General features: G+C 35.9%; 1 protein-coding gene across 1 annotated transcript; it reads right to left on the bottom strand.

Moving 5' to 3' along the window:
* Nucleotides 1-1,187: 1,187 nt before the first annotated feature.
* On the bottom strand, nt 1,188-13,353 carry LOC140155768 (uncharacterized). The gene is made up of 5 exons (XM_072178731.1): nt 13,149-13,353; nt 7,811-7,908; nt 4,623-4,836; nt 4,156-4,230; nt 1,188-3,619 (listed from the first exon to the last, which is right to left on the bottom strand). Exons 1-5 carry the CDS (start codon nt 13,246-13,248, stop codon nt 3,483-3,485), a joined length of 624 nt encoding a protein of 207 aa, XP_072034832.1. The 5' UTR covers nt 13,249-13,353; the 3' UTR covers nt 1,188-3,482.
* Nucleotides 13,354-16,754: the final 3,401 nt, after the last annotated feature.

Genomic DNA, 16,754 nt, shown 5'->3' with positions numbered 1-16,754 from the left:
AGTAAAAACTGTCATATGGGCATGCAACTTGGTGGGTAGGTGCATCTTGACCTAAGATGGAACAAGTTTGTATTGGTTAGTGGATCAAGGTCACCCAGGGGTCATCTGAGGTCAAATTAGTAAAAACTGTTTTCCGCCTATTTTCTCGGAGACTATGGGTCGCACGTTCCTCAAACTTGGTGGGTGGGTGCATCTGGACCTCAGACAGAACAAGTTTGTTTCGGTTAGTGGGCCAAGATCACCCGAGGTCATTTAGGGGTCATCTGAGGTCAAATTAGTAAAAACTGTCGTATGGACATGAAACTTGGTGGGCACAGTCAACTTTTAGAGTCAAATTTTTGGACGGTCATTTTGGGGTCATCCAAGGTCAAATTACTAAAAACTGTCGTATGGGCATGAAACGTGGTGGGTACAGTCAATATTTAGAGCCAAATTTTGGAAGGTCATTTCAAGGTCACAAGGGGTCATCTGAGGTCAAATTAGTAAAAACTGGCCTATGGGCATCAGTCACCATCAGCCAGGTAACCGCGACAGCCGAGAACCGCCAAATACGGGTAAACTGTCGTATGGGCATGAAACTTGGTGGGTACAGTCAACTTTTAGAGTCAAATTTTTGGAAGGTCATTTTGGGGTCATCCGAGGTCACAAGGGGTCATCTGAGATAAAAACTGTCCTATAGACATAAAACTTGGTGAGTACAGTCACCATCAGCCAGGTAATCGCGACAGCCGAGAACCGCCAAATACGGGTAACCGCCTAGTAATAATAATAATAATAATGCATTTATAATGCGCCATCTATCTAGACAACCTATTCCGAGGCGCAAACATTGAACAATTAAAAATTAACACACAATTATAAAACAGTCACATATAGAAGTCAATTGTCATAAGCAATCTTAAACAGATGAGTTTTTAAAGTCTTTTTGAAAATATCAAGTGAATCACAAATACGCAGATTTAAAGGAAGCAAGTTCCAAATTTGCAAAGTGCAGGTGCACAAGCATAGAAGGCCCGGTCGCCAAATTTGACATTGACAGTACAGGAAAGTAAGGAAACACTTGGTTGCTATAACCCACTCACTTCTTTGTTTGCTAAATAAATTGACACTTCTTTAACCCGTGTCCACCTTAGCATATCTGTGACAAAAGGCTCAAAGCTGACAAATGAGTTTGGTCAAAACCCGAGTTCAAAAAAGGTGAAAGTGGCATTCAAATATTTTATTAACAGAAATCCCATATATCATGTATATTATATATACAACGTGTCAATTTTAAACTGAGTTTATAACTTTCTCTGCTTCGATCAAATTCAAGTTTCGGTTTAAACATTTTAACAAGAAATTAATGTGTTTTTTTAAGGTTAAACACATTTTTTTCTCTGATAAATATTTTCTTTGAACACAATTTATCTCTAATAAAATAGGTTTTACGCGAACGATAAACCAAATGTTTCGAACTTTTGAGCATAAGGCTCGTAAAGCACATGCTATGTGTTTTCTTTTACGTTATACAAATTCACGATTTGAAGTCGAGTTTGACTTAAACATCCAGCAAACACATGTTACTAACCAAAAGATCGATGACGTCATATATAAACGAAACTATATTCGTTTGGGGAGAGAAAAATGTCTCATAATAGCTGATAATGTCTGCCTATATGCATGATTATATTCAGGTTTTTGCATAAATGTTGTACGCAATTTTAAATATGGGTGCACCCAACTATATATAACTTGTAAATATTAAAAAGAGGTCCGCAAACCAAGAGAGATCACCGCACTCGAAAGGAACGATGAATGAAGGCCCCTATTTTGTTAGAACGTAACACGATTTTTCTTCTTTTTAAATTATTTTAGATAAAAGGGGACACGAAATTCCATCTGAAGAAACTTGATAAATGAAGAGAACGCGAAAGTGTTGAGCGAACGCTCGGACCTAAAGGTCCAGGTTTAGGAGCTTAAGTTCCACATTTATCTTGAGGTAGAGTGTCTAAATAGACACTGTCTTTAGTCATGTCTAGTGCATCAATGGACAGCGGTCGTTTCTTAGTTTCGAAATAAATGGATTGGCGTCAACTTCTGTATTACTGAGTTAACATTATATTTGTACCAAAGTAATTCTGAATCAATCTTTACACCAAAACATTTGGCACTGATGAAATTTCAATTTGTCATGTCCATCCTTTCAAGTTTGTTTTTACTTTAATTTCTCTAAAGACACCAATGAGCTGAAGCAAAATTTGGCAACTTTTATTTCATTGCCAAATTTACAGAGTATATATACGGAAAGCTCTCTCAAAATTCGACTTAAGGTATACTATGATATGTGAACATTTTCAATTTGCTTAAGGGATCTAGAATGAGCGTTTATGGCGTTTCGACAGTATTTTTTGTGGGACATGAGAGCACCTCAGACGTATCGAATTGCATTCTGAATACGAAGCATGTCTTTCTGATATCAAATAATTTTCATTTTTGAAATTCACGATATAATATAAATTTTATGACAAATTATTAAAATTTGATATTTTTCAAATTTTTGATATGTAACAGTCCTCGAAATAAATTTTATAAATCTAATGATATATTCTTAAAGTGTATGTAGCTGGGAGGAAAAGCCGACGATCAATTGAACGATCAATTGAAACTTTTGACCTTTTATATTGAAGATATGGATTTTTTTCCCAAAAAGACCTTTTTTTTTTGGTGTTTTTGGAAAAAAAATCCATATCTTCAATACGAAAGGTCAAAATTTTCAATTGATCGTCGGCTTTTCATCCCACCTACATACACTTTAAGTATAAATTATCAGATTTATAAAGTTTACTTCAAGTACTGTTAAATATCAAAAATATCAATTTTTAATGATTTGCCATAAAATGTGTATTACGTTGCAAATTTCAAAAAATCAAAATTATTTGATATCAGAAGGACATTCTTCGTATTCAGAATGCAATTCGATATATCTGATGTGCTCTAATGTCCCACAATAAATACTGTCCAAACGTTCATACCCCACCCCTTTACTAACCAAAAGATCGATGACGTCATATATAAACGAAACTATATTCGTTTGGGGAGAGAAAAATGTCTCATAATAGCTGATAATGTCTGTCTATATGCATGATTATATTCAGGTTTTTGCATAAATGTTGTACGCAATTTTAAATATGGGTGCACCCAACTATATATAACTTGTAAATATTAAAAAGAGGTCCGCAAACCAAGAGAGATCACCGCACTCGAAAGGAACAATGAATGAAGGCCCCTATTTTGTTAGAACGTAACACGATTTTTCTTCTTTTTAAAAATTATTTTAGATAAAAAGGGGACACGAAATTCCATCTGAAGAAACTTGATAAATGAAGAGAACGCGAAAGTGTTGAGCGAACGCTCGGACCTAAAGGTCCAGGTTTAGGAGCTTAAGTTCCAAATTTATCTTGAGGTTAGAGTGTCTAAATAAACACTGTCTTTAGTCATGTCTAGTGCATCAATGGACAGCGGTCGTTTCTTAGTTTCGAAATAAATGGATTAGCATCAACATAGAAGTGTACACATTGGAGTTTGTTGTCTGGGCTGACATCCGCTGTAACACAACCATACATCTCCAAAAGTTGTCCTGAAATAGTAAAAAAAGAAGAGTAAAGGAAAGGTAAGGGGAAAAGTGTGAGAAAGAACATAAAACTGAATTGATTTATATAGGCTTAAACATATCAGACATGAATCATGTTAATTGAAGCGACAAACGCAAATGGACAAACTCTGATGCAAAAAACGTAGAATAAAACAATTTATAGTAACAAACAAATAAAATGTCAAAATTGCACGATTTAAGCCGAAGTGGCAAGTACTTTTCTACGTGACATGAAACTGAAACAATGAGTAAAGTGGTTAGACTTTTACTTTGTCCCCAAACTCTGATCATGAAAGCTCAGTATATAACAGGCCCTACCCAGCAAACACAAACATTTTCTTAAAACATTTATTCAAACTGCGTTTTAAAAACCTCTATAAACCATGATAAACGGTATTAATCGTATGCAACGCCTTCTATAGTACTTTAACGTGTAAAATATAAAACTAAACGTGTTTTAGTGTTTATTAAGTGTTATCAGTTGTTTTTTTACAGCGGATATATGCTTAATGCACCCTTACCGGTCGGTTCGTTGCCTTTGAAAGGTCCCGTCATCGTTGCCCAATGACGCCATGTGAAGACCAGTTTAGGTGGCCCTGTATCATATTAGTGATAGAGAGTTTCATACATTTCACAATGTTGCTGTACTGTTTATAGGAGAGTAAATGAGAAATATCTGCAATTAGGCCTACAACATTGCAGATACTGAGGTATTAGACTTACTTTATGAGGCTAACAAGAATCGTTGAATATAGTATGAGAGTAAATCAGGTAGACATCTACTCGAAAAATGTATAATGTGACGTGTGACTGTATTTTTTTCAGAACATTTTCAGAATATATTTGCAAAAACTTCTGGCATGTTTTTCATATATTTCAAGCTTTTGATGATTTTGAAGGTTCATTTATATATTTGTTTTGTTTTTAATTTTATTTTAATCCGTCCGCCAGTTGATTCCACGCGAGCTTACATTATAAGGATTCTTACCGTGTATAACTTCCAGGACCTCCCAAGAAAAACCATCTGGGAAAGTGGTTTTGAAGTCATTATCAGATGATTCCCTGGTTTCCTTTGAAGCATCATATAGAGGACTATCATCCAGAAATAAGTTATATGTTCCTCTTTCTATCAAATTAGGGATGGTGAAGTAGCGTCCGCCATTTGTGTTCATCTTGAAGTCGGATGTTACTATTCCAAAATCCTGAAAAGATGAGATAGTTATTTAATATGATCATATTTTTCCCAAGTAAATTATTCTATAAAAGTTGTTATATGGTTGTCGCGTCTTTACGTGACATTTTGATCAAAACGAGCAGATTAACCAGAACATTTGATTCCAGAATAATAGTGTACTATTTTTTGGGGATCAAAAAATATTTTCCTGTTTTACCAAATAAAACGTAGCACACTCATAATCCTTTAGTTGGACCTATCATGGCAATAGAAATAGAAGTCAAATTGTCAAATTATGATATGTTTAGGGTGTTTTTTGTATAATGCTGTGACCATCAAACCTAAAGATTTATATATCAATAATGTATATAGAAACATTTTAGACTGCATTCGAATTTTTGCAAGGGTGCGTCATATTCTCCTGTATAATCAATTATTAGATCAAGACAAAAGATGGAAATTAAGTGTGATTTAAGAAAAAAATCATCAAACATAAATATATACAAAAAGAGTTTCATAACAGCTTCAGCTGAAGGTATTATTTTCTTCTTCGTATGTCCTCAATACTATTTTCACAGAAGATAGCAAAGTAAAAAACATGAAAAATAAAAATATCCCCCCAAAAAAAACACATTGCCTAAGACATAAAATTTAAAAACGTGACTTATATAATATAGCATAGATTATCAAGCACGCGATTGGAATAGAATAAAGAAACAAAAATTCAGAACGTGACTGATATATTAAAAAGAGATGATGATTCAGAACGCTTCGGTGCTATAATAATTCACCGATCAAAATGCTAAATGTTTGAATTATCTTTTGTATTATATAAACCCGTTGTAAGTGCTATCTTCAGTAGATAGCAAAAAAAATAATCAAACATAAAAATATAACAAACGAGTTTCTTAACAGCTCTCGCTGAAGGTATTAATCATTTTCTTCCTAGGCCATAGTAGATATTGATGAGAAAGTAAAATTCCTAAAATTTGAGCTTCATACTCCATTTCGTTTTCCCGTGGCATCAATTTGAAATTTAGAGGGGTCAGCGTAAAAAATGTGTCGCGACGCGAAAGACGATGTTTGGAGGTCCATGAATGTATAAAGGGAACCATTTACAACTTTGAAAAGTATGTATCCTAGGGTACTTATTTGTGTAGAATTCAAATCTGGCATCAGAAAACTTTTAACTCCTTTACTTTAAAAGATATAGGGCCCTCAAAATGCAACTTCGTCCATCCGGGACCAACTTTGGGGGGTCAAAACTCCAAAAGTTAAAATAATTTTATTGTCCATTTTTTTGCTAGTCAGAGCCCTTTGGTAGGACATTACTCTTAACCAATATTGAGCCTATTAGAATATTTTTAGCTGAGATATTACCCATGCAAAAACCCCAATTGTACATTTTTGTACATTTTGACCCCCCTGAAAACCAATGTCAGGCATTTTGATCCACCATCAACTTCAGGTATGTTGAAAATATGTCCTTGGACAACATTTCTGAGAGATATTGGCTTTGGGACTCGATGGCTTCAACACATCAGTAAGGTTTGCATTCTCCATAGAGTTGTACATAAGTCATTATACATGCGAAATCAAAAATGTGTACATTTTAACCAGCCGTAATTGCTATCTTCAGTAGATAGCAAATAAAATAATCAAACATAAAAATATAACAAACGAGTTTCTTAACAGCTTCCGCTGAGGGTATTAATTATTTTCTTCCTAGGCCCTAAATGCTATATCTTGTCAGAAGATAGCAAAGTACAAAACGTGAAAAATAAAAAGAGTCCAAAAATATTGTCTAACACGCGCTTAAGGGGTGGACGTTTGGACAGTATTTTTTATGGGACATTAGAGCACATCAGACATATCGAATTGCATTCTGAATACGAAGAATGTCCTTCTGATATCAAATAATTTTATTTTTTGAAATTCGCAATGTAATACACATTTTATGGCAAATGATTAAAAATTGATATTTTTGATATTTAACAGTACTCGAAGTAAACTTTATAAATCTGATGATTTATACTTAAAGTGTATGTAGGTGGGATGAAAAGCCGACGATCAATTGAAAATTTTGACCTTTCGTATTGAAGATATGGATTTTTCCCAAAACACCAACAACAAAAAAGAGGTATTTTTGGAAAAAAAATCCATATCTTCAATATGAAAGGTCAAAATTTTCAATTGATCGTCGGCTTTTCCTCCCAGTTACATACACTTTAAGAATATGTCATTCATAAAAATTTACTTCGAGGACTGTTATATATCAAAAATGTGAAAAATATCAAATTTTAATAATTTGTCATAAAATTTGTATTATATCGTGAATTTCAAAAAATGAAAATTGTTTGATATCAGAAAGACATTCTTCGTATTCAGAATGCAATTCGATATGTCTGATGTGCTCTCATGTCCCACAAAAATACTGTCGAAACGATCAAAACGCTCATTCCAGATCCCTTAAGCTGGACGCGCGTTCGAAAAAAAAAAAAGCTAATAGGCGTAAATGCAAAGCTATAAAGAAATACTAAAATGACAAAGCTCGTAAAAATTAAAAATGGGATTTATATAGCAGGTATTATCAGGAACGTGATGGGAATAAAATAAAGAAACAAAAATTCAAAACTGTATTTTAAAAAGAGATGATGATTCAATACGCTTCAGGGCTATAATAATTGGCCGATTAAAATGCTAAATCTTTTGTACATAAAGTAACCCGCCATAAGTGCTGTCTTCAGTAGATAGCAAAAGAGCAAAAGAAAATCATCAAACATAAAAATAATACCAAATGAGTTTCTTAACAGCTTCCGCTGAAGGTATTAATTATTTTCTTCCCATGCCCTAAATGCTATCTTCAGAAGATAGCAAAGCAAAAAAACCCATTTAGAATATTCCCAAAAACATAACCTAACGCGCGTTTAATCAATTAAGATGTTCCTTGTCCCCTGACCGCGCCACTTATGACGATGTCCCTTCAACCCATGAATACTCACCTCAGCTCGTACTTTATGTTGTGCCTCCATTTCAAAAGTTTTGATGATGTTGCTCACAATTTCTTCAAGTGAGCCGACTTCATGATGTTTTGTTCTCCCTGTATAATAAGGTAAAATACGGTATATCAACTCAAAACAAAAAAATTATATTTCCTGAAAATGCTACAAGAGTATATTTGTTCATATTGGTAATAAAATTTAACAAAATAAATGTTGACATTTATACAGCGCTTTTCACGTGTATCAAAGAGCTTTACATTTATTCCGCTGTCGTTAGAATATGTTTGGTTGAATCCAATTACGTGTAAGTTGGGACTGGCATGTGCAAACATTACAAATATGGCGGCAAAAAAAATCAGTTTTGGAAAAAAAAATATGACCAAACTCATTTTAAAAGATCGTACATATTGGCTAACAAAAGGACTTTCGTTTATGACTTCATCAAACCTTTGGGTTGTTCCCTTCAAGTTTATATTTCAAATTTCTACACCCCAAGACTTCCTTGTGTTGAGATTCATCATATCCGTATATCTCACATTTGTCTTTATTACAGAGTAATCATGCAAAAATGTCAAATTTGAATACATTAGCCCTCAACATCAACATGTTTAACCCACACTTAGATTCTGTCGAGATTGTTTATAGTACTAAGGCAATTTACTAAATTGTAGTCTTTAATTATTTTGAACATGGTAACACCATTTTCATGATTTTCCGACATACCAGGGGCCTTATTGTACATGTTGTAAATAGCACAAAGATCGTAGTGTTAAATTTGAAGTGTAGGCCTATCATTTTGGCGTATAATTTTATTAAACTGCCTTTAGCATGGCGAATCTTACATGGGCCCGTCAAGATGATCTGGTACAATAGGACAGACCACCCATAGTCCCGAGGCTTTAGTGTTGACAAAACAGTGTTCTGACCTACGTTATAATTAAAATGAAAGTATGGTAAGTGTTACAATTTCAGCCATGAGGCTTCACTTTCATCCATCCGAAACCCTTATTTCATTTTCGCTTTAGCTCGGTGCCCCTGAACCCTCAGGCCCCTGAACCCTCAGGGGCCCATGGACTTCGTCCACCCTGTCCACCCTTCCTACGCCCCTGCATGTACCGTTTCAAAAGGTCCTACAATGCATTGCACAGTTCCCTCTAAATTTGCGGTACATTTACCAAACCAAAATGAACATTGTGAACTTGAAGATGACTGGGTATTGGAAAAGGCATACTGCAGTTATACTGTCCGTTTTCCTATACACAATAAATACCATTGACGCGTAACCTCTACAAATAGCGTATGTTAGAAGTATGGGTATCTATAATAAATTACTGAGTTTGGCGAATTGGTAAGGCTAAAAACTTCTACGTTTTACATTATTTCGGAAAACGGATTTTTGCGTTGCGTAGAGTAAAGTTGTCCGCACCCCAATAAAACGTCCAATTTTGTTTTTGTTTACGTTAAGGGTGTCAAATTATGTTAATTAGTTTCAAAGGCACTGGCAGCGCACTGCATGCTAAAACTTTTCACGTCAACACAATACACTAATGTTGACATAGCCTGAATTAATTAAGCCTTCTATCCTGTCATCGGTGTGAGGATATTATGCCTGTAGTCTCAACTATTACATGACACAGTAGAAGTATGCCTGTAGTCTCAACTATTACATGACACAGTAGAAACTCAATTAACATCTATTGTTTATTCAACTAATTTATCAACAATTTATTCTGTGTTTTATGGAGAACCTATAGTCAACAGTAGAGTGTTTGTTTATTGAATTAGTTTGTAAGTGAAACTTTTGAAGGACAAATTAATCAGGGTTGCCAAACCTGTTGGTAACCCAAATGGGTGACTTTTGAACAATTTCACTGAGACTTCCCATAGGAACAGATCATGGTTAAGAAAAAATTGGGTGACTGTCAACATTTACTCAAAAGGCTGAACTGTCCTTTGTCAACATCTCATAATGTCCTGATCCAATTGCCTATTTGCCTTATCAAACCACTGAATTTTATTTACCATGAATAAGCCTACTCTGCTTTGTGGTAGTGCTATGTTATCAGCATAATGTATGATCATAACTTTATATGAAACAGAGTGTAAGGAAATGTGAATAAAAATTGTTTCAGATGCACAGTGGTGGTGAGCCAGGACTTTTTCAGAGAGAGAGAGAGGGGAAGGCAAATTTCATGGGGGTATTGTCACAAATGGGCTAAAGAGTACGACACATTTATCCAAAATGGGCTAACAAATAAAAAGTACAACAAATGCATAGAAATCTAAAATATCAGATCAGCCAGCAGGCCACAGGGGCCAAGAGGATGTGAATAAAATTGTGTTCATCTGCTCAGTGATGTAGCCAGGAGGCGGGGGCAGCAGGGTACATTTCAAGGTGGGGGACAAACTTGGATGAAAATGATAAAAAAATGAGCTAAAAGGTACAACAAATTTGCCCAAAATGCGCTAAAAGTACTGTAGAAACAAATGCATAAAAATCTTAAATATCAGAGCGGCCAGCATCCCACAGGGGCAAGACTTCTCACGGTGGATATGATATGGTGGCAAGAAGACTTGCTTCGATCATGATCTAATTGCAATTTCAAGCCATTGATTTATATGGAAAAGATACTAAATATTATACTTCTAAGTTCTAAATGATAATTTCCTCTCATACCATTAATCATATTAAATAAAACATTTACATGTACACAAAATATACAAAATTTACCGACCGCAAAAGACCCTGACCGCGAAAGACGGGTGACCGCTAGTTTGCCTAGTTAACGTCGCTGTGTGAAAAATAAAAACCCCTTTAAAAGGGAGTGCTCAGGCATGATTGGAACACATGGTTGTGCAATGTAGGTCGTTGGTGTTGAATAAGGTCGCGTTTCTTATAATTAGGGCTAATGATACTGTTTTATATGTAGGCCTACATAAAATTAAGATATCAGATTGTGAAGATCCTTAAGCATTTTGATTAAAGGGGTAAATATAACGTTCCACTAGCTCTTCAATATTTAGAGACTGCATATCTACTAATGTAGAGTCTGTTGGGATATGTATATATAGGATATGATGTGTGATAGATAATGACAAGGTTTCTTATGATTTGGATGATTCATAAATAGTTTTAGGAAATACAGTAAAATTTCAACGTTCCAGAAGGCTGATTATCATGATTATAGCATTGTCCAAAATGATAAGAATATCCCATTTTGTCTGTTTTTGTTATGTTTGTTTTGTTTTTGGTAGGGAAGTGCAAAATTATGATGAAACTGGAGGGGATCATGAAATAACCAAAAACTTGTATAATTGAATACAAACTCAATTAAAATTGTATGAAAACAACAAGGCTTTAATTAAAGATGATTTCCTTCAAATTTGAAATTTGTTTTATACTCAAAATGCTGAAATAATGCTAGTAATAATTATCGGAAGGGTTTCTGTCCATTTTGAGCTGAAATAACAAGGTAAAATGAAAGAAACCCTGCTGGTTAGTTATTTTGACCACGCAGTTCTATAGGAGGACATAATGTCACAATTCTTTGAATTATATAAATGACATTATGTCAAACTTTGTTCTGTTGACTTGCAAACACAACCAATTTGGCTGATTCCATTTAGGTGCAAGTTGGGACATGTGTAATCATTACAAATATGCCAAAAAAATCAGGTTTGAAAAATATTAACCAATTTTATATTACATGTATAAGATCGTACATTGTGGCTTTAACATCAGAACTTACCATAGTCTTTAGAATAAATCAAAAGGCAATGTGTTATTTTAGAAAATATTGAATTAGACTACAGTTAGCTTAGAATAGGCCTATGTATGAATATAATATCTAGAAGAATAAACAGGGAAACAACATTTTGATGATATTCATTATGCACTGGACTTCAACTTGAAAGAGGGTAAAAGCAGGGATATGAGGTAAAAGTTAAAGGTTTAAAACTGGATCTATTAAAATGCTGAGAACCTCATTAGTGCCACTTACTTTCAACTAGAGAGTAAAAGTAAAAGTTGAAGGTAATATGAAACTAAACCTATTCAGGTAATGCATCAAAATAATGTGTGCAATGTAATGGAGAAGATAAACATTTGGCCTTAAAATTCAATGTTGTTAATAATGTTGGTAAATGCTGGACTGATTATATCAAATCCATACCCTGGTCAGAACAAGCCTTCTTACCTCTCAATGCAAATTTTTAAAGTAAGAAGTTCATGGGTATTGGTATTGTACGTATTGGCCATGCACACTGACCTAGCTGGCAAACAAAATCTGATAAGTTCATGAGCAGTAGGCCTATGTAATTTACTAACTTGAACTTCCAGACCATCAATCTGTCAACTCAACACCTATGATTATTGAAACTAATATCATCCCCAGGTAAAAAAACCCTCCACTATGGGCTACAGAACACAGTTTTATAAATAGTTTCATGGGAAATGAGGCTAATATTCTATGCCCACCTCAAGTTAGATATCTCACTGCTGCATATATATTATGAACTATGTCATAGGAGTGAGGTTAATTTAGTAGCTAGCATTTTATAGTCTGCATTTCCATTACCAGGCATTATTCTATCAAATATTATACTATAAAATATTTCTAGTGAAGACAAAGCAAAAGCATTTGCAGAAGAAGCCTGACTTGGAGCTACTTAGGTTCAAAGGTCAAGGTCTACACTGGATGGATATTCACTCAGGTGTACCTGAGCGAAATAACCAGCCAATATTAAATAAGTAGGCCTACTCTTCTAAAATTCTAAAAATATAGTTTTGTAACATGTCCTAAATTTTTAGCTAATAGCCTATAGATGTTTGGAAATATTCGCACTTTGGTGTTTTAGTGTATGTTATAGGTAATAGTAGGGCCTACATTGCCTAGTTAACGTCGCTGTGTGAAAAATAACCGGCCAATATTAAAAGTAGGCCTACTCTTCTAAAATTCTAGAAAATATAGTTTTGTAACATGTCCTAAATTTGTAGCTAATTTAGGTGTTTGGAAATATTCATGCTTTGGTGTTTTAGGAGGGATATGTAAACGACAGATAACAGTGCCTAAAAGTGCATAGGACCGGTCCTCCTTGCGTACGCCATAAAAAATTAATAATGTCGATTTTCCAAATCATGGATGTGCATGAATGATGCCGCGTATATTATGATAGTTTAATTTATATGGGTTTTTACCACAGTGGGTTTTTACTTTTTAATGTTTGACCTATTATGAGTTTCTTAAAGTTTTGTCCAGTTTTTGTCACTTAATTGGCAAAACCCAAATGGGCCGATACTATAACCATACGCCTAGGGCCTATTTTTACATAATATTACCTTGTAGATACACCTCATCTGCTTTTGAATAGTCAGGTTTGCCATTCCTCCATTGAATGCTAGGGTCATCCATAAACATCCGCGTTGGTTTTCCATTCATGTTGAGAGTGCTAAATAAAGTGAACACAGGAAAGGAGAAACTGTTATTAAGTTGAAGCTGCCGACTAATCCGTCACAGAATAAAACGTATAATATTAATTATGATTTTCTACTTCCACTACTTTTTTTGAGTCCGAGGGCTCACTTCTGATTTCAATCAGGGTTCCCATACAGGTCTGTCGACATGTGTGAACCTGGCATGACTGGCATGCAGGGGAGGGGACAGGGGAACATAGTCCGCGAATACGAGCAGGCTCATACGCAGGATTTCATTGGGGGTGCTGATTTTGAAAAAGTGGACTTTTTTTCCAAGGGGATGGGGGCGATTTTGTGAAAAGTGGACTTTCTTCCCAAAATTTGGACCTTTTTAGTCCAAAAAAGCGTATAAAAACTTGATTTTTTTGCTCGCTACGGTCGCAAATTCTGAAATATTGGGACTTTTTGTATACTTTTCCAATTTGGGGTGGGGGATGGGACCGCACCCCCGCACCCGAAGGGTATATTCGCATACTAAAGTGGTATCATAGCCTACCCGTCACAGCATCTCAAAAGCTCTCAAAATTCAGTGGTATGTGGTATCAAATTTCACCCATTTATATCGGCGTAAGATATCATATATTTTGCCCCCTAAATGGCGTAAGACACTAAAACGGACCTCTAGGCCCTAAATGGCGTAATTAGCGGCCCATTTCAGACAAGTTTGGGGATACCCTCTTATAGGTTTAATATTTAGCACTACACGCGAAACATTTCAGGCCTATCATGACCTTCGATATAATATATCTCTCCATTCCATCAAACTTGAGTTTTTACGGCCTTGGGCGCAACTGCCCGGCAACTGCTCATATCTACTGGCCTATTGTTTACTTTAAACTAAGCCATAATGTTTAGGGCCTACGGTTTCCATTGAAATTTTCATTTCATTACTCTTTACTTAAAATAGGCCTAGGCTTATAACTGTCAGCAGGAAAGGCGCGGGGAAAGGCGTCCATGGTCGAAATAACATCCAGTGCACGCCCGGGATCCAGTGACCGCACACCAAAGTTAAATGCTTTGAGAAGAGCATGAAAGTTCATCTCTGCTGGTAGACTTCATATTAATTATTTATGATCTCAATTGACACAAATTAAGACGTAGGCCTACCTAAAATTTTCGTTCACAACGTTGAAATTCATAATCTGGTAACCCAAGTTCGGGATCAGTGACCTTTTGGACAATTGACCCCAAAACTTGAGCGTACACTCTTGGTATGGGTAGGCCTAGGCCTACGTTAGAGGCCTGTGTGACTTTTTGTGCTTTTTAATCAACTTACCCACTGCAATCATGGCAATGTACATTTTGGAATCGAAGTTATTTTTATCAGCACAGCTATTGCCAATCAATGTATCAAAGTCCAGAGTTCGACCCAGTGACAATATGGGCCTATCCAATTTATGATCCAATATTCATCAAGATTTTTTTCTTATTTTAATTAATAAAGGAGAGTAGGCCTATTAAATGGGATTTGCACTGTAACATTAACATAAAAAAAACATTATACAATCGCGTCAGTCAAAAATTCAGACAGAAAATGAATGATGGACTAAAATAGATGAAACCAGCTGAGTTTTAAATTTTAGAAAACAAGATTATGCCTACAAAAATGTGTTGGCGCATCGAGAATGAGAGAGGGAGCAACTGTTGGGACGCTATTTCGTTGATGAACCGGTGTGATTGGTGGGGGAGGGGCAGATAACGAGGTCTATTGTAATTACACAGCCCCCGGCAACCCGTCCTTTGTGTGACATTGCAGCCCGGCCATGGCAGACACTCTAAAAGGGTTCAGCTATAATGCCACAAAATACCTTTATCACATGTTGCCTCAGAATGTCCTCGGAACAGGTTTTCTTATTATACATTTTACATATTATATACATTACCCTAAACAAGATCAGAAAACCGAAATCCAATTTTTCAACACAGGTCTACAACGCTCAACCACGAGTAGGCCTATAGTTGCCACTAGTCGATTGTCTTAAATCCTGAACTTACCAAGTGAGTTACAGCCCCAGGACATCGCGTAAACTTTTGACATGAAAATGCAAATGTAATAATCTGGCTGCAAACTAGGGCCTATAATTTTGTCTTATCAGGTTATGTTTTTTGTTTTTCTTTGCTGATTTAATATTATTCTATAGGTGGTACAGAATGAGATGGGGGGGGGGGGGTAGAATTGCCACCCCTGGGCAATTCAAAATTTCCAAGGTCAAAAGTTTATATAGGGGTCAAAATTCAAAACTGGCGAATTGTGTTTAAAACCCATATAGTTAGGGGGAAAAGTTCACTTTGGTGACCACTCTCTGGCTAGTAAGGTTTGACGATTGATTCGACTTCTATGGACCATTTAGAAAAAAAATAGCCACCATGTCCCTCGCGAAAATCCCGGCATTTTTCGCTAGAGGCCAAAATCCAAAATGGCGGCCACCACCATTTTGAAAATTTAAGTTTTGAACCAGAGCACCTATGCACAAAGACACTTTTTCGGATATGTCGAGTACAAGGATTCCGATTCTGACATTAGTTTGACATTACGGCATCATTTTCACCAAGAAATCCAAGATGGTGGCCGGCATCATCTTGAAAAATTTAGTTTTGAACAAGAGGACCTTAAATCGTGTACAAAGACACTTTTTTGGATAAGTCGACCACAAGGATTTCAAATTTGACATTACTTTGACATTACGAACTCATATTTACCCAGAAATCCAAGATGGTGGCCGCCGGCGCCATCTTGAAAAAAATAAGTTTTGAACCAGATTACCTAAAATCGTGTACAAAGACACTTTTTCCGGTAAGTCGACCCCAAGAAATCCGAATCTGACATTAATTTGATGTTACAAAATAATTTTTGCCCAGAAATCCAAGATGGCCCCATTTGGTAGAGCGTAAATGTGATTTTTGAATGAAAGCAGAAGCATAAATGTGTCATTTCCGCCTTATCTGGGGTTCATGTCCCTTATATGGGGTTTAAACTGCCTTATCTTGGGTTTACATCCCTTATCTAGGGATAAGGCGCCTTACCTGTGGTTTAGACGGCCTTATCCTGGGTTTACGTTCCTTACCTGTGGCTAAGATGCCTTAACCTTAGCATATCGCAGTCTAAACCCAGATAAGGCATCTAAACCCCAGATAATGCGCCGTAACCCCAGATAAGAGACGTAGACCGTCGATAAAGCAGTCCAACCATAGGAACATAAACCTAAGATAAGGCATCTAAACCCCACATAAGGTGCTCAAACTCTAGATACGGGTCGTTAACCCCAGATAAGGGTCGTAAACCTCAGATAAGACATCTAAACCCAAGATAAGGCGCCTTAACCCCAGATAAGAGACGTAAACGCAGATATGACAGTTTAAACCCCCGATAAGGCGCCGTAACCCCAGATAAGGGACGTACACCTCAGATAAACCAGTCCCAACCCCAAATAAGGCGCCTTAACCATAAATAAGGAACATAAACCTAATATG

The sequence above is a fragment of the Amphiura filiformis genome, chromosome 6 (assembly GCF_039555335.1).
Source record: "Amphiura filiformis chromosome 6, Afil_fr2py, whole genome shotgun sequence".
In the NCBI taxonomy this organism is placed as follows: Eukaryota; Metazoa; Echinodermata; class Ophiuroidea; order Amphilepidida; family Amphiuridae; genus Amphiura; species Amphiura filiformis.
Note: the sequence above shows the minus strand (reverse complement) of the source record. Positions and strands in the feature narration are given on the sequence as shown.

Coding starts and splice junctions, on each gene's coding strand:
- LOC140155768 (XM_072178731.1), bottom strand. CDS start 13,248: ATGAATGGAAAACCAACGCGGATGTTTATGGATGACCCTAGCATTCAA. Junction 7,909..13,148: donor AGATGAGGTGTATCTACAAG/GTAATATTATGT, acceptor CTTATTATACAG/GGAGAACAAAACATCATGAA. Junction 3,620..4,155: donor CAAAGGCAACGAACCGACCG/GTAAGGGTGCAT, acceptor TTACTATTTCAG/GACAACTTTTGGAGATGTAT.